The sequence below is a fragment of the Eublepharis macularius genome, chromosome 10 (genome assembly GCF_028583425.1).
Source record: "Eublepharis macularius isolate TG4126 chromosome 10, MPM_Emac_v1.0, whole genome shotgun sequence".
In the NCBI taxonomy this organism is placed as follows: domain Eukaryota; kingdom Metazoa; phylum Chordata; class Lepidosauria; order Squamata; family Eublepharidae; genus Eublepharis; species Eublepharis macularius.
In genome coordinates this window covers 87,347,385-87,372,510 of record NC_072799.1, presented here as the reverse complement: position 1 = coordinate 87,372,510, position 25,126 = coordinate 87,347,385, and the positions used below count along the sequence as shown (strand labels likewise).

The 25,126-nt window shown below is 47.1% G+C and overlaps 1 protein-coding gene across 1 annotated transcript; it reads right to left on the bottom strand.

Annotated features, from left to right (window-relative positions):
• Positions 1 to 932: 932 nt before the first annotated feature.
• Positions 933 to 24,650, bottom strand: PDCL2 (phosducin like 2). The gene is made up of 6 exons (XM_054989660.1): positions 24,639 to 24,650; positions 23,548 to 23,668; positions 10,887 to 10,977; positions 5,612 to 5,755; positions 3,522 to 3,730; positions 933 to 1,051 (listed from the first exon to the last, which is right to left on the bottom strand). The coding sequence occupies exons 1-6, from the start codon at positions 24,648 to 24,650 to the stop codon at positions 933 to 935; spliced, it is 696 nt and encodes a 231-aa protein (XP_054845635.1).
• Between the last annotated feature and the right edge of the window lie 476 nt (positions 24,651 to 25,126).

The following is a 25,126-nucleotide window of genomic DNA, read 5'->3' as shown; positions in this document are numbered from 1 at the left end:
GGAAATCTCTAGAATTGGCCTCTGAACCTAGAGCTTCAAAAATGAATACTAATATACATAAAAGCAATGCAATGCTTTTGAGATGGTTTCCTCAGAGAAGAATTTGGCCATTATTTATTTACTAACTTCATTTACATGCCACCTTTCTCCCCAGTGGGGACCCAAAGCAGCTTACATCCTTCTCCTGTTCTCCATTTTATCCTCACAACAACCCAGTAAGGAAGGTTAGGCTGAGACTGTGTGATTGGCCAAGGCCATCCAGCAAGTTTCCATGGCAGAGTAGGGATTCAAACCAGGTTCTCTCAAATCCAAACTAATTGCTGCACCACTAAACACTACACTGGTGCTCAGAAGTGAAAGCCATTCTCTGGTTCAATATGTACATTTAGTGCATTTGTTCTATGTGTCCTGCTAAGTTATTCCCTTCCTGATCTTTCATTATATAACAGTTCCATATAAGCTATTTATGTAAACAGTCAAATTGTGAAATATGCAGCCAGCCAGCAGAAAGTTATGTTAAACAAAATGTGGGTCAAGCAGGAAATATAATGGCAGGATGAAGATTGCTAGGACAGGAAAACACAAAAACAACAACTCCAAGGCGGGCTCCATTTATTCCACAGACGTGTCACTGGAATAACTGGACATAGTTCTGATACACCAAGAGTAGAAATCTAGATTATTTGAGAGAACAGAAACCCTAGAAGCCAAATTCTGTTTCCAGATGGATTGTGAAAGAAGTGAGATATGAAGATTTGGTCTTTGTTACTGGTATAGTAAAGGGGCACAACTATATTCATGCTGTGCTGTTTATTTTTAAAGTTGTATTAATTACACTGTGATTAAACCAACCATAAATGCAACATGAGTTTTTTCTTCTTCTAGTTTTCTCCCAGCGTGACTAGCAGTTGTCTCTTCACACTAGCATCCCCTTAGTCATATATGGAAGCATTTCTAACTGAAGATGCCATCATATCCACAATGTCCTTTTTGGGGTTTTCTTCTAAATCAGTTTTGAGCGCCCCAGCCTCTGCTAACTTCCATTCAAATTCTGGAAACAAAAAGAGGTCTTAAGGTGGGCTGAAATACCAATGACCTTTAACAACAGAAAACTAAAATACAAAAAATAAGGTAAAAGTTGTAATGTGGGGAAATATTAGAGAGGCCGTTCAGGAGATAACGGAGGAGAGATCTATGAGTGGCCACTAGCCACGGTGACTAAAGGGAACCTCCGCATTCAGAGGTAGTAGATCTCTGAACAACAGCACCAAGAGGCAACACCAGGGGAAGGCCTCGGCCTCTATGCCTGGTTGTTGGCCCTCCAGAGTAACTGGTTGGTCACTGTGTAACTCAGAATGCTAGACTAGATGCTAGCGGTCTGATCCAGCAGTGATCTTCTTACACTTTTATGAAATGAGTATTATGTGGAACCTGAAGGGTCAGTCTTATTCTAGTAGTCATTACTGATGAAGTAACCTAGAAATTAGCCATCAAAATAAGTCTACAGAAGTGATGAGCAAAAGGTGAGTAGGGAAATGGCTATCTGACAAGCTCACCAGTTAGTTCTAATATAAGTTTGTGACCTTGATCTTTATGTTAAAACTTCCACCATGATGCTTTTCTAGTCAGTCTCTTGACTTAGATTTTACCAGGGATCGTATCTTGATTGAGAAAATGGACACAATGCTTCTCTAATAGTATTGTTGTTGTCCTAGATCTTCAAGGAACTTAGGACAATTGCTTGGGTGTACATTTTATCTGAAGTTTAATAATCAAATAGACAAAAGGTAAAAAGAAGTCTGTCTTCTCAGGTGCACCCTTATAATAACAATAACATTCCTTTAGGACAACTTAATGCCCACTCAGAGTGGTTTACAAAGTGTGTTATTATTATCCTCATGCCAATCTCCCTGTGAGGTGGGTGGGGCTGAGAGAGCTCTGAGAGAGCTGTGAGTGACCCAAGGTCACCCAACTGACTTCAAGCGGAGGAGTGGGGGAACAAACTGAGTTCTCCAGCTTAGAGTCCTGCTGCTCTTAACCGCTACAGCAAACTGGCTTTAACATGATAAAGGGCCATTGCCAACACTGCTTCCTCTTTAGGTTTTATAGCCAGTCACAGGATGAGAATGCCAGAGTGATCTTTCAACTTCCCAGCCCCTCGGTGGAAGGTAGCTGAGTCACCAATAGCAGCAGCAGCAGCATTACAAAATCACTTAATGCATTATGATACAGATTTTACAGTAAAGGTGGACAACCATTATAAGGTCACCATCTGAAGAGTGAAACATGCTTTCACTGCAGGGTTTTGTTTTGAACAAGAAAGGCAGCCTGTAATAACCGCTGATGGCAAAGTCAACACTGTTACTTTAACAAAAAGCTCTGGTAGAAGTTGGCACTGTAGTTGAACACAGGGCTTTTTTTCTGGGAAAAGCCCCAGCACAGGGGGCAACTCCTGGTGGGAGGCGGCGCCCCTGGTACCACATGCATGTGCGCAAAGTGTGTGCATGCTCCCCGGACCACACAATGACATCACTTTGGGTCAGCTCGAACAAGGAGGGAGTTTTTTAAAGTATAAATTGCCTTCAACAAAAATGGTCACATGGCCAGTGGCCCTGCCCCTTGATCTCCAGACAGAGGGGAGTTTAGATTGCCCTCTGCACCAAGCGGCATGGAGGGCAATCTAAACTCCCCTCCATCTGAAGATCAGAGGGCGGGGCCACCGGCCATGTGACCATTTTCAAGAGGTGCCGGAACTCCATTCCACCGCATTCCAGCTGAAAAAAAGCCCTAGTTGAACAGGCTGACTTACTGTTTATAGCAAAGACAACTCAAATCTCCATCAAGTGGAGTTAGGAAAAGACAATTGATAGTGCCGAAAAAATTCTAAAGCAAGATTCTGCTGCCTGATGAAGGTAAAGCTCTCATAGTGGCCAAGCCATAGGCTGACTAGGAAAGCATCTCATAGACTGCAGTTTCTCTGGGATATTTGGAAGCAAAACTATTGCAAAGGAAAGTTTCCAAGGAAAGGGTTAAGGAAACAGGAGGTGGCTAAATCCTTTGCAAAAGGTAAAAAATATAACCAGGCTGCAATAGACCAGGGTGGGTGGGCCACGAACCCAGCCCAGCAGGGTCCTGCATGCAGGAAGGCACTTTTGAACCCAACCCTCCATCTACAAGCATTGGGGCAGTCTGGCATTTTAACTTGCCAGGAAAGTTTCCAAAGGGCTGCTGCCCTGGAAGGCCACTGGCTGTCAGGAGCAAGCTGAGATCAGCGGCCCTTGTGGGGCTGGCAATGTTGCAGGTCTTCTTGTCCTGGACTTGGGCCATGCTAAATATAAGAATGGATGCAGAGTTTCACCTGAGCCTGCACACGCCACCATCATCACTGCCACCCAGGTCCAAGCAGAGCTGATATTACAGTGATGTTAGTGCTGCAAGACAGGCCACTTATTCCAGGGCTGTTGTAGCTGCCTCTATGCCCTGACGGGTATCTACTTTGTTAAGAAAGTTTAGAATATTACCTTCTACTTGCAGCTTGGTTCCTCCACATTCTGTAATCCCCACGAACCTGGCTTCAATCTGTCCATTTTTGTATACAAACAGTGTAGGCAAGCAACTGTCGTGGTAATTTTTAATACAGCTGTTTGCCACAGCTTTCACAAATTTGGTTTCAGGAAACTTTTTGGCCAGTAGGCTGAGATGTCTATTGATTAGTGAACACATCGGAATGCTAAAAGAAATCCCAACAAGGACAAATGTCTTTGATCACTAAACGCTCTGACACATAAATAGTTTAGTTTATTGTTATTACGATCCAGGATCAGAATTTGCATCAGCATATACAGTAGTATCTAACAAATACATTGATTACATGTCTAAGCATATCTAGAAAGCTGGGCAATATATTTAAATACATAAAATTGTTAGATATTGGTTAAAATTTCTTAAGGGAGTTATGGTAATCTATCTAATTAAACTAATCGAGGTGCAGGATCTTACTACTTCAGCAGGGGTTTCATTACAGCAAATTGCTAAGGATAGCAGAATAAAATTAACTATAAAAGTACATTAGTTTTAAGGTTACCCATGTCTAAAAATTCAATACATCAATGTGTTAAAATAGATAAAATAATTAAAATCTTAATTAAAATTCCTAGTAAAAGTAATAGTGTTCTGTCTGATTACACTAGCCAAAGCACAGAACCTTGCGACCTTAGCAGTAATTTCTTTACAGGAATCAGTTAAAAGGAGGGCAGAATAAGACTGACTTGATCTGCCTGGGTAGGCAGCAATAACTGGTAAGATATACTTGGTTCGGATCTCCTGATAGAACTTACAGTATAAAAGGACATGCTCTATTGTCTCTACCTGCCCAGATTGACAAGGGCATAGGCGGCTGACACATAAATATTCCCCCTGACCCACACATGCATACCACAAGGATGTTCCTTTGAGTTCAACTGGAGCAGTGGGTTTCCAGCCCTATCGATCTCCCTCATAAGTTCAGCATTTCCCTCACAAATCTGCACATTCATAAGGTCACTGCACTATCCTTCTAGGCTGGCTTCCTTTCTATTCCCATTCACATGGGAACGTCACATTTTCTTGTTATTGTTATTACACAGAGAATACGCAAGAGTTTCCAACAGGATTTTCTTTGTTTACTTACTTTATAGTCTGCCTTTTTTGCTGAGATTCAAGGCAGATTGCAGAACATAAAACAGTACAATCAGACAGCATAATTGCAATAGGACTAGGGTTACGGAATGAGAGAGCAATGCAAACGACAAACTAAGGCAAAACAGTAAAGAGTCCAGTAGCACCTTTAAGACTATTTTATTTATTTATTTAATTCAATTTTTATTCCGCCTTCCCCACATCAGCAGGCTCAGGGCAGATGACCAACTTTGCTATAGCATAAGCTTTCAAGAACCACAGCATCTGACAATGCATCTGACAAGGAGAGCTGTGGTTCTCGAAAGCTTATGTTACAACAATTAGTCTTAAAGGTGCTACTGGATTCTTTACTGTTTTACAGCTACATACTAACACAGCTCTGTAGCTCTGTATCTAAGGCAAGGCATATTATAAACCATACTGCAGGTAGATTACAAGGTATGAGAGAATGCAGAAAAGCAGTTGATGCCTTCAGGGCCAGCTATGCTATTTGCATTAAGGTCTCAATCCAGGGTGCGGTTTCTGGCCCTGTGACAACCCTTTTGAGCTCTACCCCACCTAGAGTTCACCTAGGTCCCCTATCTGCAGCCCTGCCAAAGACTGCTAAGTGCTGACTTGCCCACAGGGCTCATCAAAGGTTGCTTGGTTCCTAATTATCCTAACCTGCAAATGGATTGAAAGGGAGCTGCTCTGCTTCTCAAAACTGTGACACAATGCATGGCAAATGTTTGCTCTTAGACACAGCAAAAGCAAATAGATGTAAGTACTTAAGCAGTGAAACTTTCAGCCATCCAGGAAGCTCATCCTCCTACCAAACTGTCTTGGACAGCTTCCCCAACAATAAAATCTACATTTGCATTTCCTCATGTCTATACGGTGAACATAGAGTTTTTGTTCATTCTGAAGTCCAGTATTTTGAAACTCTGACAATTACCTTGATTGGTATAGATGAATGACAACCCACACATCTTTGGGGGCATTGGTCACTTCTTTGACATACTGCTCACCAGAAATTTCTCTGAGTTCTCCATACTTTTGTATCTTCTGTAAAGATTTCAGTTCTTTCAAGCGTTGTTTCCTGATTAAGAAAAATCTTGTGTTTATACCTTACATAATATATCATTAACAAAACTTGAGAGAGAGAATCTGAAAGTATCTGGAGGGCTATGGATCATATCAGTTCCTCAGAGGTTTGGGGAGAAGAATGTTATCAAATATGGGGAATAAAAGCAGGTTAAAATCTTCTGACACACATGTAAGAACATAAGAACATAAGAGAAGCCATGCTGGATAAGGCCAATGGCACATCCAGTCCAACACTTTGTGTCACACAGTGGCCAAAAAACCCAGGTGTCATCAGGAGGTCTGCCAGTGGGGAAGGGACACTAGAAGCCCTCCCACTGATTGCCCCCCCCAAACACAAACTATGTGGAATAATTTATTCATGTGACTGTACTGCCTCAAAATGCACTTAAGGAATTGCTTGCTTAAAGGGCTTTTATTTTTTTTTACTGATGCTACATTTCAACTTCATTTCGGCTTTTCCCGATAAATAAAGTAATACCTTGCTGTTGTTTTGAATTCCTCCCTACACACTGGGCCAACCTACAATCTTGTCTATTGGAAAAAATAATTTAGCTTTCTGAGAACGGGATTCTGAAACTGGAGGAAAATGATCTTCTTACAAGACTTGACTTACATGCCCACCCACTAGGTAAGCCTACCTAGTATGGCTTCTATAGACTTTCTACCTGGTAAATCATCTTATATACTAATAGCCTAGTGGCCCTGATCTAAGGATACAGATCTTCCTACACTCCTGAGTTTGCAGAAAAATCAAAAATCTAAAAAAATTCATTGGGAGAGGGGTTTAAAAAACCCAAAATGATAAAAGGAGCACTTGTAGCTTTAACCAGATGCCCACAGTGGCTGTTACTAGGCAACCTAACAGTTTAGCCAGTATTCCAAGCTTGGTTTCTCTCAGTAAAAAGCAGAGGGAGGAGGCTGCCTTTTACTTCCAGGGCTGGTTTGTCCTTTGAGAAAGGACTCATTGAGGCCAGGCCCAGAAACAACCACTGGGCGACTTAACACCATATGACTTGCATGACTCATGGGGGTCTAGCTGCCTGCTACTGTTCAACAGCAGTACCCCCCCCACACACACACACACACCAAGCCGGTGTAGTGTAATGGTCAGAGTTTCAAAGTAGGATGTGGGAAACCCCGGTTCAAATCGCCATTCTGCTGCGGAAGCTCATTGGGTGACTTTTATCCAGCCACACATTGTCAGGCTATCCTACCTCTCAGGTTTGTTGTGAGGATAATATGGAGGCTAGGAAAATGATTAAAGCCACTTTGGGTCACCATTGTGGAGAAAATCAGTATATAAATGAAGTAGATTAATAAATATAGGTGAAGATGGGGGACAGATAAAAGATAAGTTGTTTAGTAGGTTTGAAGGCGAGAAGGACATAGGGAAAGATGAGCTTATGGAGGCTGCCAGGAACAGGGGAATAGCTGGGGAAGAGGATACAAGGAGAAGTAAAGGTTCCCCACTGTGCAACTAGGCCTTGCTCAGCCAGCACCATGTAATGGGGCCATAGGGGAGAAGCTGCCGGGGGTGAGTGAAGACAGGGAAGCAAACGAAGGTGGGTGGGAAGGAGAGAAGGAAGCAGGAAGGGGGAAGAAGCTATGATGAACAGGGAAGGAGAAGAGGATGTGGCGAGGGAGGGGGAAAGGAGATCCCCCCTCAAGTTCTTGTGGGTCTCCCCACTTGTCTAAAACTATTATTCAGCTCAGTGCATATCATGATGATGGCATTTTCCTGCCACTCTTTGCCTTACAAGGGACCAGTGTGTTTCTAAGTGGACTAAAGAGGGCCCTGTTGAAACACTGGAATTTTTTTTTTTTTTGCTTCATCTTTCAAGGATTCTCTGGTGCAACTGGAAATTTGATTTGCAGCTATCACCAAGAATCCAATCAAGTCTGCAATGCCTACTGGTCTTTGTCTTCCAAAAGTTACAGGCTACAGTCAGACTTTGGGCTTCTTCATTGTGCCAAAAACAACTTTTCTCTCTCTCTCTCCTGCCTTCTTTTTTTATATATATATAGCCTCATCTGAGGAATTTAAATGCTCACACTAGCTATTTTTGACAGTACTGTTTGTATTTTATTTCCACTGCTGTTGTTCTGTTATTGATATATGTAAAATTGGAAAGATTTAAAATAACTGCACAGTTTTCTACTGAAACATCACAAGGAATACAAGTACAAAGTAAAAGTCACGTGTTTCACAAACCAAAGAACGCATGGAGTTAAAATATGAAAGCACTAGATGGCGCCACTCACCTACGGCAATCCTAACAAGGTAAGACCAGAAAGCAGTTTCTATATAATTGCAAGTATTTATACATTCCAGAAGGGTAGCTGTGTTACAACCAAATAGAGTTTTGTAATCCCTTAAAGACTAACAGATATATTGACTCATAAGCATCAGATGCATGAAATATATTTTCTGTTGGTAGATACGAATAGAGAAAGATAGAGAAAATGTAAAGAACAGGGGCTATATGTCTCCCCAGCATATGGCCTGTCACAGACATTACATCTTACATTTCATAGCCTTCTTGACCCCACTAGTTACAATTTCTTTCTCTATATTAAGAAGCCCATGGTGTGCCACTTTCTATGGAAGGGCAGTGAACACACCTACACGAGCATTCTCTGTGGTGACCCCCCACACACACACACCTTATGGAACTGCATGCCTGAAGAGGTCAGGAAAGCTCCCACTCTCCTAAGCTCCTGCAAACTATGGAAAACTGAATTGTTCAGGAGGACATTTTATTTTATTTTATTACATTTGTATGCTGCTCTCCCTGGAAACCAGGCTCAGAGCAGATCACAGCAGGCATATAAAACTGGCAGCATAATAGTTAAAACACTTCAATAAAAACATCACAGCATTCTTATTGCACAATCCCGCTATGTACAAAGACCTGTGGGGTGGGTGGCAAGCTGCCTGATAGTCAGCAGACCAGAGGAGATCATATCCGCCTCTGGTGGGAAGCCAGTTGAGGGAAGGGGGTGCTCACCTCAACCACCATATGCCTGGTGGAACATCTCTGTCTGGCCGGCGCAGTGGAAAGATAGTAGATCCTGCCAGGACCAAGTCTCTATATACAGAGAATTCCACCAGGTTATATGTGACTGGAACAGAGTCATGGTCAGAATGTGTGCCTAGGTAATAGGATGGGTGCTCTCAGGAAATGATAAGGGGATAGGAACTGTAGAATCTAGTACTGTATACTGTCTGTTGCTGTAAGTATGCTCCGATTGGAGAGTTTCCACATCATATAATATGTCATGTGTCACTTTGTACCCTGTTGTCTTGTGTATTGAATGTTTCAACTGACTGACACTGTATAATCCACCTGGAGTCTCAGTGAGAAAGGTGGCCTATAAATAAATATCTGCCAATAGGAGGATACACTTCATAAAGTGGACTTTGGACCAGGAAAGCTAATGGCCCAATAAATCTGCATTAGTATTTTAAATGAGCATTTTATAGTTCATTGGTCATAGCTCAGTGGGAAAGCATTTGCTTGGTATGCAGAAGGTCCCAGTTTCAGTGCCTGGTATCTGCAGTTAAAAGGACTGAGTAGTAGGTGATGTGGAAGACCCAGGGATTTTTTTCAGCTGGAATGTGGTGGAATGGAGTTCCGGAACCTCTTGAAAATGGACACATGGCCGGTGGCCCCGCTGGAGCAGCGCGGAGGGCAATCTAAACTCCCCTCTGTCTGGAGATAAGGGGGCGGGGCCACCAGCCATGTGACCATTTTTGCCGAGGGCAATTTAAAAATTCCCCCTTGTTCCAGCTGACCCAAAATGACATCATTGGTCCTGGGAGCATGTGCGCACTTTGCAAGTGCACATGTGGTACCAGGGGCACCACCTCCCACCAAGAGTTGCCCCCTGTACTGGCAACCCACTGAGTTCCACTGCCTCTTTTCCCAGAAGAAAAGCCCTGGGAAGACCTCTGCTTGAAACCCTGGATGTCTGCTGCCTGTCTGGGTTGACTTTGTTGGACAGATTTTCTGGTTCAATATAAGGCCACTTGTTCATGAATTGAAATGAACTAAACAGGTTAAGGGTGGAATCTGCAGGCTGTTCTGAAAAATGTTTAGCATGGCCCTTATACTGTCATAACACAGAAAGTCTCTCTACACAAGACATCTGACGTGTGAAGAACACATTTTCCCTGTTAGGAGCTAAATGTGTACTGATGGGCTACATGTGCACCCTGCCCTAAAGGCAAATAATGCCCCCAGGGCTGTTTCTGTAAGCAGTCAGCCCAGCCGCCGCCATTTTAATATCAGTTTTATATATATGGCTGCTTGAGATATTAAAAATGTTCAGGCCTCTGGAGTTAAAATGGCTGCTGTGTGGCTACCAGAGAGCCTCCAGCAGTGGCTGAATCCCGCCCGGGAGAACCTGGCAAGCATGGAATGCTGCACAGGAATGCAGAGTGATTTTTAAAAAATTATTATTTTCAGAATAAAAGGGGTACAGAAAGAAGAAGGGGAGATACAGGGTCAAAGAAACAGTAAGATTTTGCACTACAAGAATTATTAAAATACAGAGTACACAAAACATATCTTAATCAGAGTTAATCAATGTTAAAGTGAAGAATACATTTACTATTCCAGCTACTGTGTATTTTCATGTTTTCCTTCACAAACTAAATACGTCATGCAATCTACCTCAGCATTAATATTTGACCATTTCCATCTTATCATAACCTTGTATTCAATATATAACAATATATCAGTACACAATCTTATTCAGATTTCTAAAACTTAAACAGGAATACACAAAGAAAGAAAGGGAGAGGGAAAAGTTTGCGGCTGATATCTAATGTATGAATGTACTCACAAGGAGCAAACTGAAGTGTGACTGTACAAGTGACTGCATGGGAATTTGGAGGGGGGGACACGTGAAAAGAGGTTCCCTTGAGCACCCCAAGGTACCTAGTAATGTGTAAAGGCCTGGAGTGGACTTGGGCAGTCTAAAACACACTGGCCCAGGTTCCTTTGAACAGAGTTGTCTCAAACACCACATGTTGTAGGATCAAAGCCCCATGGGGCAACCCAAACAAAAACTCCGGGACAGCATAAAATGCAGCTCCCTGTGCTCACAGTCTTGCATACCTGTACATTTCCACAGCTTTCATGTCCTCCTCATCAAAGTCATCTTCAGCTTCTTTGAGTTGTTCCAGATTCATCCTTTCATACGGTTTCACTAAAAAGGAATGATTTCCAATTACTGGAGATCAGAAACAAAGGTACTTTTCTGTATCCAAAGGGCAGGGAAGGAAAAATCATTTCTTTTTATAATAGCGAGTTCCTTTGTGGGCCCAAAGCGAAGGGCAACCATGACAACAAGGCCGAGACCGAAATCACAAGTGCAGAGTGAAGAAACAGGCAGGCCGGACGGATGTCGTAAATCAGCCCTCCTGTGCGGCGGCCATTGATCAAGCAGAGTGTAAATGTTTATCATTTATGAAGAATAATATCTCTTTTTTAAAAAAAGGAATGGTGCTTGTTACTCAAGGGAATGTAAAACACCGGATAAAGATGCTAGTGTGTGTGTATATTCATGGATCCAGAGGAGTTAGCCATGTTAATCTGTAGATGTAAAATAGTAAAGAGTTCAGTAGCACCTTTAAGACTAACCAACTTTATTGTAATTGGTAAGACTGACCAATAAAGTTGGTTAGTTTTAAAGGTGCTACTGGACTCTTTACTATTTTGCTATCTGATGAAGAGAGCTGTGGCTCCCGAAAGCTTATACTACAATAAAGTTGGTTAGTCTTAAAGGTGCTACTGGACTCTTTACCATTTTGTATATTCATAGACACAGCATGGAAGCTGACACTGGAGGTGGATGAGGTGTTCAACAAGCAAACAAAAAAAAATCACCAACTTTTCCAGACCCGGGACACAGCTGTCACTCTTAGTCAGTAGCAGGGGACCCACTGAATTGCAAGCACAAAACAGGAAGTAACCTGGCTTCAGTTGTGTGACAGAGTCATATGACAGGAAGAGGGAGGGGCTGTCTGTGCTAAACAAGAATAATCTCAGCTGCTGAGTTACCTCACTTCACCTTTCTTGGCTGAGTGCAAACGAGGGTTGTCACTCTGGGATAGGGAATTCCCAGGAATATGAAGGTGAAGCCTGGAGAGGGTGGGGTTTGGGTTGATGAGGGACCTCAGTGAGGTATAATGCCATAGAATGCCCATTCCAAAACAGCCATTTTTTCCAGGGGAAGTGATCTCTGTCACCTGGAAATCAGTTGTAATTCTGAGAGATCTCCATCTACCACCTGGAGGTTGGCAACTGTAAGAGGCTAGGGATATGGCACTTTTGTTATCTAAATATGTGCAGCAGCAGCAGCTCCTTCTAAAAAGCAACAAAAAGAAAGTTGGCCAACCTGAGGATCCTGAGCCATGGGTTGAAGACCACACAGTAAGACTGAGCTCCCTATTTTCAGAATGTGGAAAGGCAAAAAAAAAGTTGCAAAATGTGTCCAAACTCCATATAGGACAGAAGGGGTTTCAATTTGGATTCAGACACATAGGCTTCTTGTTCACAGTTATTTACAGGTGATTTGCAATTGATTAAATGCTCTTTGAATGGTAGTGAATCTATACATTCAGGAAAAGCTTTGGCCTGGACTGTATTATTTCAAACCGCAGGCAGAGGATTTATCATTTGAGTATTTCTATTGTTAAGACTCATAGAAATCTAGCACTTGAGGGATAAGACAAGGGAGAGTAGAGCTAGCTTGTTATGCTAATTTTTGCTAGTTTTCTATGGGCATTTTTGATATGTGGGTGGCTTGATTTCCTCCTCTATATTCTCAAATTCTATAGTCCTAGGATGATGCTATTGTGTACCTTATTCTGAATGTGCAAATAAGCTTTCTGTTCTATGCAAAATCTGACAGGCATGGACAACATCTCTTCTCTGCTGTGCAGTAGATAGACATGGGCACGAATGGGGGAAAAACCCTGAACAGGCTGTTCGTTGTTCATTCCCGACGACAAACACGAACAGATGAACAGAAACGAACATGCCCCATTAACTAACGTGTTTGGTGTTTGTTGTTCATCGGCACCAGAGTGGCCCCCTTAGCACTTAGAGAGCCCAGATTCACAGGGAATGTGCAGCAGGCTGTTCTCCAGCCATCACCCAAGTTTGGTCAAGATTGCAGTATGGATCTCGGAGTTATACATTCCCAAATTCAACACCCCCAGGAAACTCCCATTCAATACAAATGGAGCCACCCTCTCCAGTTCACTTTGGTCCTATGCGGTGGACCTGAAGGTGGACTGCCTCCCCTCTCGGGTGAGGGGTCTGGCCACTGGCCAGAGGCACCCCCCATGTGCCCGCCTGCCAGGCCTCTGGGTCGGAGGACACGTATCCACTTCTGCAGCAAGGTGGTTGATGCCTGCAGTCGCTGGGCCTCGCAGGCTCACGGAGATGGTGGTGGGCCACCTCCCCTCTTGGGGTGGGGGGTCTGGCCGCTCACTGGCAGCACCCCCCATGTGCCTGCCCGCCAGGCCTCTGGGTGGGACGCCACTTATCCGCTCACATAGCAAGGTGGTTGATGACTGCGGCTGCTGGGCCTGGTGGGCTTAGGGAGGCAGTGGCGGGCCGCCTCCCCTCTTGGGGGCGGGTGTCCCTTTTGGGGGTGGGTGTCCCTTTTTTCGGATTTAGTAGTGTCACGGGCATAAACAATATGGCCCCTCTTTCTCTCACCTTTGGTGGTTCAGATTCCTTTTGGACCTGCTGGCGGGGCCTCTTTATGGCAGGTCTGCCTCATTTCCCAACGATGATGTAGAACCCTCCTTTGCTTCTTTTTGTGTGGGCTCCTCAGTATATCCAAGACCCTCCTCGGCATCCAAGCTGGCCTCTGGTTTCCCACGTTTCAGACCCCGGGTCAGACCCGGCGGTTTAGGGTCCCCTGTGGGTTTGGCTCTTTCCCCTTTGTGTCGATTTTCCTGGGCATTGTGCTGCAAAATAACCTACGCCCCCACAATTTAGACACTCCTTGTCTCCATCATGCTTCTCTTCCAAGCACTGAGGTAGGGGCTTTCGAACCCAGCGAGATGCAACTCCTATCAGCAGTGGTGGGTCTCCTTGACCCTGCCTGTTGTTGCATTCTCACAAGTTTCACTACTTGAGTTCTATTTTCAACCTCACATGCTAGTTGGATCCACCCTAACAAAGTTTGTGGATAATCTTGCATTAACGCACGGTCTAGTAGATCAGCATTTAGACCATTTTACTCCTTCATGATAGCCCGGTACTTTGGTGACTAGTTGTCTAAATTCAGCAGCGTATTCTCTGACGGCTCTGGACCCCTGCTTGATGGTTCTGAGCTGTGTTCTGGCTCTTTCCCCTTCTAATGGGTCATCAAATTGAGCATAGAGCGTATTTGCAAAAGCGTTTAAGTCCTGCAACTCAGGTGCTTCCATGTTGTACAGGGTTACATACCACTCGGCTGCCGCTCCTACCATTTGAGATCCCAGGTGGTTTACTTGACTGTGCTCCAAAGGAAACAAATGCCCCCAGTCCCGGAAAAACTCCATAGCTTGTACTATAAAAATCCCAAGTTTTGGGGGCTTCTATCAAATGTGGCTTTCAATTTGCACCAACTTTGTGGCAGCCCCGTTGCAAGAGCTTCTGATCCCTGGTGCCCCACTGCCTGGTGGATCGGGGCTGCTCTGAAGAGGGGTGGTTGAATGTGTTCTGGCGGCACGTAAGGTACCTGGTAGGCTCTGTAGTCCATTGGAGCAGCCTGTGGTATCCCTCCATACTGTGGTTGGAAAACTTGGTGCCCCTGCGCCTCTCACGATCGGGGGTATGGTCAAAGGCTGTGGGTCCCGGCTTGGGCCCATTCCCTCTCCCCAAGAGGGTATGTTAGAGGCCATCACTACAGCGTAGGGTGGAACGGATCCTCCCATCATTGTAACTATAGGAAACTGTGCAGTGAGGAGAATTACTTGAGTTACCATAAAATGTTCTGGAGTCACTAAAATTGGTCGTTCCCCCCGCTTCTGCGCTTCCTTGTTCTTGTCCAATCTGTGGAGCTCTCCCCTGCTCCTCTGGCAGTAGCTGTGCACTGAATCCCATTGGTAAGTTCATCATTTCGTTCACTAGCTGGGCGGTTTGCTCCAGCTCTTTTCTCCTCCTTGTCATTTGGGCTTCGAGGATCTGGTACCTTTCTCCCACCTCTCTTGGTTGCGGCGTCTGGCCCCCAACTGGGACTGATGGCCCAGCCACATTCCAATCCAGGGTGTAGGTACCCTCATTTCCCATATAATCCTGGGAACTTTGCCAGTTGCCAGGGGTTAATCCAGGGCCCTCCTGTATTTGTACATCCTCCAACACCGATTGTGTTGTCGCCTCCTGTAGCGTAGGTAGCTGCAGCGTCTGGCCCCATTCCTGGTTGTGTGGCCCAGCCACGGCTCCCATTTGTACATCCCCCAACACCGATTGTGTTGTCGCCTCCTGTAGCGTAGGTAGCTGCGGCGTCTGGCCCCATTCCTGGTTGCTTGGCCCAGCCGCAGCTCCCGTTTCCCACTGATTTAGTGAGTCAATTGTAAATCCACTGCCTTCTGCAGCATTTCCAGGGGGTAATCCAGGGTCCCCCATTACTAGTAAATCCGCCGAGGCTTGAGTACATTGGGCATCCACTGCGCTCCTCATCCAACCCCGGGTGAGTCCTGTTAACGCCAACAGGTCATCACCTGGAACTGTTCATTGAGGTAATCCAAACGATCCTCTTCTTTCAACTCTGTCCCATCCATCGGCTCGGGGGAATCCTGTGCGAGGAACAAGCTCCCATGGGAAATGGTTTTCCATCACTGGTAATCACTTCACAACTCAGTGCCTCTGTCTGGAGGGAAATCCGGAGGGGGCTCCAACCCCCACAGTACATAACTCTCCTTCTTCAAGGGGAGGTTTACATAATGTCCCAATTCATCATCCCACCAAAATCTGATGCACTTGTGGCTCTATTTTCCACTCCTCTCTCTGAAGTGGTCTGGGATGTTCCGAGGGAAAGGTCTCCCATGGGCTCGATCCTCTGGTCGTTCACCGGGATGGAGGTCAATTGTGAAGCCATGGAGATGTCCGGTGCTCCCATCTCACTCAGGCAGTGTCCAAACTGCCTCTCTTTTTCTCCTGGTTCCTGGGTGCCCGTTGCCTGAGAGTTGGTAAAGTAGTCCATGTAAGATGGGTGACCCCTCTCCTGGGGATCACCCCCAGTTCTGTCGGAGTTCTTCCAGCATCTGCTCCTGATCCCAGATGCAGGACTGGGTGGGAAGTGGGGTCTCCTGGCGCTGTTAATTCTGGGGCTGGCTCCAACGGCTGGAATCCGGTAGACATTCTCCAGAGGTTACAGGTACAGAAGAAAAGGAATATTCCTTTCAATATGTCAGGTTATGGATGACAGGATATGGCAGAGAGATCCCTGGATCTTTACAGCAAGACACAGGTCTTTGGTTAAATGACTGTTTATTCAGAAATCAGATCTTTTCCATATGCACAGGTCCATACGTTTACTTAGAAGCAAGGGTGCATCTAAGCAGTACAACTTCCTTGAAAGGAATAGGGGCTTGAAGGAAGTACAAATCTAAAATACTCAAACACTTCCCTGCTCCCTAACCCACAGTTTCGAGCGGGAAAAGTCTGGGAAACTTTTGCTTTACATCAGCTAGACAAGATAGAAAGGAACATTAACATTTCAGACATACAAGGTCATTTGGGTGAGCTTCAGAGGAATGCCCGGCTTCAAAGAAAGACACAGATGGCACAGCTGTGTTCTCAGGCAGGGAAGAAGAGAAACCAAAGTGATGCATATAACGTTGTTAATATGAAATCAAACCACAGTATTGATAATTGGCATTCCCTAGAACCATGAGATGGATGGAGGGGTACAGACATACATGACAGCTGGGGGTCTGGCTGCTCACTGGCTGCACCCCCCATGTGCCTGCCCACCAGGCATCCGGGTGGGAGGACACTTATCCGCTCACGCAGTAAGGTGATTGATGACTGCAGCTGCCAGGCCTGGTAGGCTCGGGGAGGTGGTGGCGGGCCTCCTCCCCTCTTGGGGGTGGGGGGTCTGGCCGCTCACCAGCAGCACCCCCATGTGCCCACCCACCAGGCCTCCCAGGGGGTACCTTCTGGAAGGTATAGAAGGTGGGTGATGTCGTTGGCCACCGCAGTCCAAAATGACCCAGCTACAGTCTGCTAAGAAAATCCTCCAGCAAGACAAGTTGGTGTATGTGGAGGCCTCAAACACAGAAACACACAACCTGGAGGGTCAGACACCGACGTACGTTCACTAGAAGGGGTATTTCATGGCATTGGGGCCAATAGTGTTGTCCACACCTCGTGTGGTGTACAGCCTGGACAAAGCACACCAGCTGGACATGTATGGAGCATTGGATGCCCCTCCAGTGTCGAAACAGAGGCTGCCTCCAAGATGACCCACCATCCTGCCTTCGCAGAAAGGATGTGAGTCGTGGCAGGACCGATTCCCCCTGGTCAGAGGGGAGAGCCGGTGCCATGGACGGGGGGCACTGTGTTGCACAGTGGTCTTTGCACAACCGCAGCTGAGCTGGCCCTGTTGCTCAGGCGGCACCGGCAGAAACCAACCACGTTCCTGCATTCGTGGAAAGGATGGGATGGGACAGATAACAGAAGTTCCCTAAGGATTGGTGTGGTTCCACAGAGGGAGAGGGAGAAACAGGGACCATGAAATTGTCAAGGGGGAAAGGGGGACAGGACCAGTAAGACCCCGATCCGTCAGCAGCTGCTGGCATCAACCACCTCCCTGCTGTCATGGAACGGAGAGGATGGGATGGTGCAAGTCATTGGGAAGGGATGTGGCAGTACCTGAGAGGGAGAGGAGGAAAGAGGGAACATGAAGTGGTCAGGGAGAGGGGGACCAAGAGGTTCTGGCTGCAGCAAGGAGCTGGACCCGGAAGACCCGGCGACAGGGATGGGAAGACTCCCATCTGTCAGCGACTGCTGACATCAGCCACCTTCCTGCCATCAGGGAAAGGAGGGGACGGGGCAGTGCAAGTTGTTCGGAAGGGTCATGGCAGTACCTGAGAGGGAGAGGAGGAAAGAGGAAACACGAAGTGGCCAGGGAGAGGGGGACCAAGGGGTTCCGGCTGCAGCAAGGAACCAGACCTGGAAGATCTGGCAACAGGGATGAAAAGACTCCGAACCAGCGGCTGCTGGCATCAACCACCTCCCTGCCATCATGGAAAGGAGGGGACAGGGCAGTCCAAGTGGTTGGGAAAGGCTGTGGCAGTACCTGAGAGGGAGAGGTATGGACCGGGAACTGGAAAGCTCCCAAGCATTGTGAGTCCTCATCCGCGGAACCCACAGAGGGACTCTGCGGCGGCAGCTAACATCACCCACCTTCCTGCGTGAGCGGAAAGGTTGGGATGGACAGGACAGGAGAGGTAGTTGGGAGGGGTAGGAGTGGTCCCAGAGAGCGAGAGGAAGAAAGAGGGCAGTGGCAGCAGCTGCCATCGCCCACCTTCCTGCCTTTGCAGAAAGGATGGGAGTCGTGGGACACATTCCCCCCCCTGGCTCAAAGGGGTCCAGTCACTCCCATTGACAGGGGAGCCACCATGCTGTGCAACCGTGCTGTACCCCTATACTGTACAATCATATACACCAGGGGTGGGCAATTGTTTTGGCTTGGGGGCCACTTTGTGGGAGAGGAGGTTAGTGGAGGGCCGCACCTTTTAAAATGATTGCATTCATTAGTTAACTTTGCATTTCAGAAAAGGTATAAATTGTATCATAAAAATCAATAAATATAAATTAAATAAAATAGTGCTAGTTTTATTCAATTTATTTATTGTGCTAATTTCATATCATCTATAGCTGCAAGCACATTTAATTTTAGATTCAGTTTAATGAGACAAATGTACCCCATCACACTTTTCTACAATTTTTTTGAAATCAGGAGTGAGATTGCTTGTTGAGATTTCAGTGCAACTTTCATTGCAATCCTAAGAAGACTGACTCTACTCTAAACCCACTGAAATCAATGGGCTTAGACTGGAGTCACTCTGCTTAGGATTTTACTGTTTGTTGTACAAAGGGCCATTCAGTCACACCAACCTTATTACACAGCTTTGTCTCGTTTTTCTTTTAGTAATAGGTATGGGGGGGGGGGGACCCAGCAAAGTCACTATCTCTAACATATTTGTACAGTGAAGGTCCACTCATCAGATCTTTAAAAAAATGGATGCACAAAAGCCCCTGCTAGGATTCAAAACTTGTTAGTCTTCAGGGTACCACAAGATTCCGCCCTACTTTTGGCACCTTGAGAAGTAAAATGTTTTTATTCATCCTAAGCTTGCATAGCGAGGATCCACTCGTGGCCTCTGAGCAGCAGCAGCAGATTCTTAAGGTTCAAGAAGGTAAAGAGTCCAGTAGCACCTTTAAAACTAACCACCTCTATTGTAGCATAAGCTTTCAAGAGCCACAGCTCTCTTCGTCAGATGCTTCAAGGAGTCAACAAAAGCCTCTGCATGGAATAAACATTTTCGCTCGCTCTTAAATTACCACAGGATCAGCGTCTGGGTTTTTTTTGCTGCAACAGACTAAAACAGACACCACCACCACCCCTGTTGCTAAGCTTCCAGTCCCCCTCAGCCGCGGCCGTCTCCCACCCACCGCCCCTCTTCCACCTTGAGGCCGCACCTGAAAGGCCTCCGGGCCTGCCCTCGTCTCGCCAGCTCATGAAGAGAAGGCTCGAAGCCCCTCAGGCGCCGCCGCCACCGCCGCCTGTTGCTGCCCTTTGAATCCCCCGCGCGGCTCCGCCAGGCTCCTCCTTTGGCTGAGGCATCCCTTCCGCTTCCCGAGGCCGACGCTGCCCTCCCCTTCCCGCTTCCCCTCAGAGCGCCTTTTCCCGCGTCCCTGCGTTATCCGTTCCACAGAAATTCGCCTCACAATTTACAACTCTTCTTCGGGTTGCGGTCGTGTCACGTTTACTCGAGAGTAGGACACTCTTGCTTAATATTGGCGGGCCACAAAAAACTCTGTTGCGGGCCGCATGCGGCCCGCGGGCCGCAATTTGCCCACCCCTGATATACACAATCGCAGCTGAGCTGTCCCTTATGACCAGTTTGGCAGCAGTAACATGTTAGTCCCTCGTGAAGTGGCGACTGACATGACCCACCATCCTGCCTTCACGGAAAGGAGGGGATAGGCATGACAGGAGAGGTCGTTTGAAAGGGTCGGAGTGGTTCCACAGAGGGAGAGGGAGAGGTAGAAAGAGGGACCAGCAGCCCCGAGAACAGAGGGGACCAGAGCAGTTCCACACCACTCCAAGACACCTCACCTGTGCAGGCAATTCAGGCACTACTCATAACAGTTTGGGCGGCACCACCAGACACCAACCACCTTCCTGCCTTCGCGTAAAGGATGGGATGGGATGGATAGCAGAGGTCTCCAGAGGGTTCGTAGAAGGAGAAAAGGGAAACCATGTGAGTGATGATAAAATGTGCAGACATGAACCACCTTCCTGCTTTTGCGGAAAGGACGGGAGAGAAAGGACAGGAGAGGTTGCTAGGAACAGTCAGAGTGGAAGCAGCCCTGAGAACCAAGGGGGGCTAGTGCGGTTATCCCACCACTCAGACACCTAGGCTGAGCAGGCACTACTCGCTACTGACAGCCTTTCCTGCCTTTGTGGAAAGCACATGAGTCGAGGGACCCATTCCCCCCTGCTCAGAGGGCACAGTGTTTGCAATGGATAGGGCCACCATGCGGCTCAACTACATGCGCTATAGCTCCTGAGCTGTTGCACAAGTGCCCAAAGGAGGCTGCCGCCAGCATCACCCACTTCCCTGCCTCCACAGAAAGGAGGTGTCATGATGATCTGGCTGTGCCAGGAAGGCCTAGCAAGGCCTCAGAAGCCTGTTAGCAGTGGGAGTAGGCCTGCCTAAACCTGATCCAAACGTGCCAGCCCTCATTCGAGATGCCCGCCGGACTCGACGGGCAAGGGTGCGCAGCGACGGCATGGAGAACCAAGGGGCAAGATGCTTTAGTAGCTGCAGAAGCCCATGCCCTCTACGATGGATAGGGGCAAGCCATGTAGGGCAATCATCTCTGCCAAGACGCGAAGGCCCTCCTCCTGAGCCCTCAACCTCGCTGTTCTAAGCGGCGCTGTCCCAGACCCTGAGGGGATAACCTCTGCGAGCACGGCCTGCCTGAGCACTCTGCTCCCACCAGCATCACCCTCAGGGCAAGGATTCTTGCTTGAGGTGGATTCCGGTGACCCTCCCATTGATCCCTGCTCAGAAGAGCTGGTCGTCCCCTTTCTCCTCCCAACGGATGTTTCACTGGGTGAGGACAGAGACCAGAGGCTCGGGTGGTGCGTCTTCAGGTGCCTAGTCAGGGCCATTGATGACAGGTGCTTCGGGGTTTTGCCACTGCGCATCAGAACATCACAAGCATGGCACTGCACCACACAGGGGTCATTAGGAAGGGCCTGAAAGTGCCTCCATATGGAGGCATTGAAACGTGGACCACTAACTGTCCCAGGGGAAGGAGGACGAATGGCTGCAGGCTGCACTGCGGAGCTGGCCACAGACAATGGAGTGAGGGGTGGACTGCAGGCAGGGACACCACCGAGAGTTTGGGATGGGGGACTGGAGGGATGTTTCATAAAACACAAACCATTCCTCCAGGGATCTATAACCCACCTCCTCCTCAAAATGTTGAGAGAGATCCTCTCCCCCCAGCGGAAAGACCTCTTTGGCCTCCTCCACAGCCCCCGAGGTGAATCTGGGGGAGCAGGAGTACACTCTGCTGCCCCCAAGCCACACCCAGTACTGCTTTCCACGAGAAAACCAGGAGGACTGTCTTTGCACTTCCCTCCACAACCACCCGTGGTGGCCACCACAACATGAAGACTCATTGTGCCACCAAACTAGAATTAAGGAGGACAGAAAAGGAGAGAACACTGTGAGCCCTCAGCCAAGGTGCCCACAGAGCTTGGTCCCAGAGCCTGGCAGCAGCCCTGGAACCAGAGGCTGGGGCTAGAGCCCTAGCCCAGCACACCCAGAAGCCTGACCAGATCAGGCACTGATACTAATAATAGTAATAGTCAGGGTGAGCCCTCAGCCAAGGTGGCCACTGAACTTGGCCCCAGGGCCTGGCACCAGCCCTAGAACCAGAGGCTGGGGCTAGAGCCATAGCCCAGCACACACAGAAGCCTGACCAGATCAGGCACTGATAATAGTAATAGTCAGGGTGAGCCCTCAGCTGAGGTGCCCACTGAGCTTAGCCCCAGGGCCTGGCACCAGCCCTGGAAGCAGAGGGGATAGATCCCTATTCCACCCACCACACATAGAAAAAAACCCAGCTCCAATGCACTCTCCCTGTCTCTCTCCCAAAAGGCTATCAACAGCTCTGTCCCACTCCAGTGCTTGCTGAAAGTGAAAGCCAGAACTGGGAGCGCAGTGCCCTTTTATAAGCAGAGGTCTCATTGAGAAATGCAGGAGGTCTGTGGTTGGCAGTCAGAACTGCCTAACAGGGTTTGCAGGGATAAGATTGGAGTTCCCATGGCCACAGAACACTCCCCTCCTCCCTCCCCCGGTGTCTGCTTCCACATTACCAATTGTAACCAATTTGCAGCTCCACACTTGGAAGGAAGACATGCCCATCAAGCTAAGGTGGTTTTTGATTGGGGTGTCTGGGGCGACAGAGGGAGTGCAGACAGAGTTCAGGCAGTCCCTCTCTCCATTGCCAAGGCAATTGATTCAAGGCGCCTGTGTGTCTGTCTTCCCAAACAGCGGCCGAATGCAACAAATGACGACAACCACCTGTTCGGCTGGAATGGCACCTCACGAATGACCCGTGGGTTTTTTATTTATTTATTTATTTATATTTCAATTTATATACCGCACATCCCCAGGGGCTCTGGGCGGTGAACAGTTAAAATAGATAAAAACAAGAACTAAAATCAATATACAAACAATAAAACAAATTAACAAAGTGCAGTGGTGGGGAGAACCCTCCCCCACCCCAAAGGTGGGAGGCCGACATGGCACTGCCCCCTTCAATCACCAAACGCCTGGCGGAACAGCTCTGTCTTACAGGCCCGGCGGAACGATAATATGTCCCGCTGGGCCCGGGTTTCCATTGACAGAGCGTTCCACCAGGCTGGGGCCAGGACTGAAAAGGCCCTGGCCCTGGTTGAAGCGAGGCGGGCTTCCTTAGGGCCGGGGACCACAAGTAAATATTTATTCGCTGATCGAAGCGATCTCCGGGGAACATACAGGGAGAGGCGGTCCCGAAGATATGCCGGTCCCAACCCGCTCAGGGCTTTAAAGGTAAGAACCAACACTTTGAACCTGATTCGGAATTCAACCGGAAGCCAGTGCAGCTGGCGCAGGACAGGTGTGATGTGTGACTGGTAAGGTATACCAGTCAGGACCCGTGCCGCCGCATTCTGGACCAGTTGTAGTTTCCGGATCAGGCCCAGGGGTAGCCCAGCGTAGAGTGAGTTACAGTAATCTAGCCTGGAGGTGACCGTTGCATGGATCACTGTAGCCAGGTCCTGGGGCGTCAGGTAGGGGGCAAGTTGCCTGATCTGACAAAGATGGAAAAATGCAGACTTGGCAACCACCATGACCTGGGCCTCCATCGATAGGGAGGCATCCAGGATGCCTTCCATTCATAATGCTGTTCGTGCCCATGTCTAGCAGTGGAGTCTAGTGCTTTGTTGAAATAAAATGTTAATTTCAATAACGGCTCCTTTTACCTTCTGCTTCTTTTTGTAAGCGTAAAACCATTTCTTCAATTTCATCCTGAACCTCTTCTTTTGGTGGCAGAATCTTAAAGTCTCTTAATATGTCATTCCATTCTGTATCTTCATTTGGATCCTACTTATAGAAAAATTCAAAAAAACATTTATAACTCAAGTTTATTTACTTCATTTATACCCTGCCTTTCTCCCCAAGGCGATCTGAAAAGGCTTATACCATTTTTCTCTCCACCATTTTATCCTTGCATCGACTCTGTGACGTAGGTTCGGCTGAGAGATTGTGACTGGCCCACCACCACCTAAGCTTCCATGGCAGAATGGGGGTTTGAACTGAGCAGTCTGACACTCTGACTGCTATACCACACTGAGATGCCTCCTATGTTTGTTTTCAGATCTTACTTATGTTTATTCCAGACCATATTTCAAGTGAAATCTGTATCAATATATCCAAGCTTTCAGAACTTGGTGTTTGTAGTTTGGTATAGTCTGGTGTAGTGGTTAAGAGTGGTAGGACTCTTATCTGGATAACCGGGTTTGATTCCCCACTCCCTGAAGCCAGCTGGGTGACCTCAGGTCAGTCACAACTCTTTCAGAGCTCTCTCGGCCCCACCCACCTCGCAGGGTGATTGTCGTGAAGATAACAACTCACTTTGTAAACCGCTCTGAGTGTGGCATGAAGTTGTCCTGAAGGGCAGCAAATTATTATTATTGTAACTTTGAGAAAGGTAAGGCTTTCTTGGGGGAACCTGCATTGTTTGTTATTGACTTGATTTAAAATATTTCTAAGCTGCTTTTTTCCTATTCAGAAGCCAAATTTGAGGTTAGCTGCGATTAGACTAGCAGAAATTCATAGGAAGTCCCTCTCTGGTGTTGCTCCCATGCTGAGGAACTCCTTCACCCCGGAGATAAGATTAGCACTGTCCCTTCAGGCCTTCTGGAGCAAACTGAAGACACTGCTGTTTCTGAAGACATTTTAATTCTTTAATAGTTCTCATGAATGTTACTTGATTGTCTTGTGATATTTTATTATTTTTATGATAGAGATTTTAAAACAGAGAGCCAGACTAGGAAGAACCAGTTTTGAATACCCAGTCTGCCATGGAAGCTCACTGGGTGAACCTAGGCCAGTCACTCGTGGCCTAACCTACCTCAAAAGGTGGTGGCTGTGATGAGGGGATAAGAATTTTGTAACCTGTTCTGGGTCCCCAGTTGAAGGATAGCTGGGTATAAACAAAATAAAAAATAATTGTTTTTGATTGTTAGATATTTGGGGGGCTTCAAGTAGGCAGGAAAGTGGCTTATATATAAAGGGATTAAACATACAGCGCCATCCTAAACAGAGCTAAACCTTTGTAAGCTAATGGATTTAGCAGGTATATCTTTCCTTAGGATGGCACAGTAAAGTAGCTTGCTAACAAAACCCAGGATATCATGTGATGCTTCTACACCAGGGTTTCTAATTCTGGCCTGGGAAATTCCTTGAGGTTTATGAGTGAAGACTGAGGAGGGTAGTGTTTGAGGAGAAGGGATATCAGTGGGGTACAATGTCATAGAGTCTAATCTCTAAAGTAGCTGT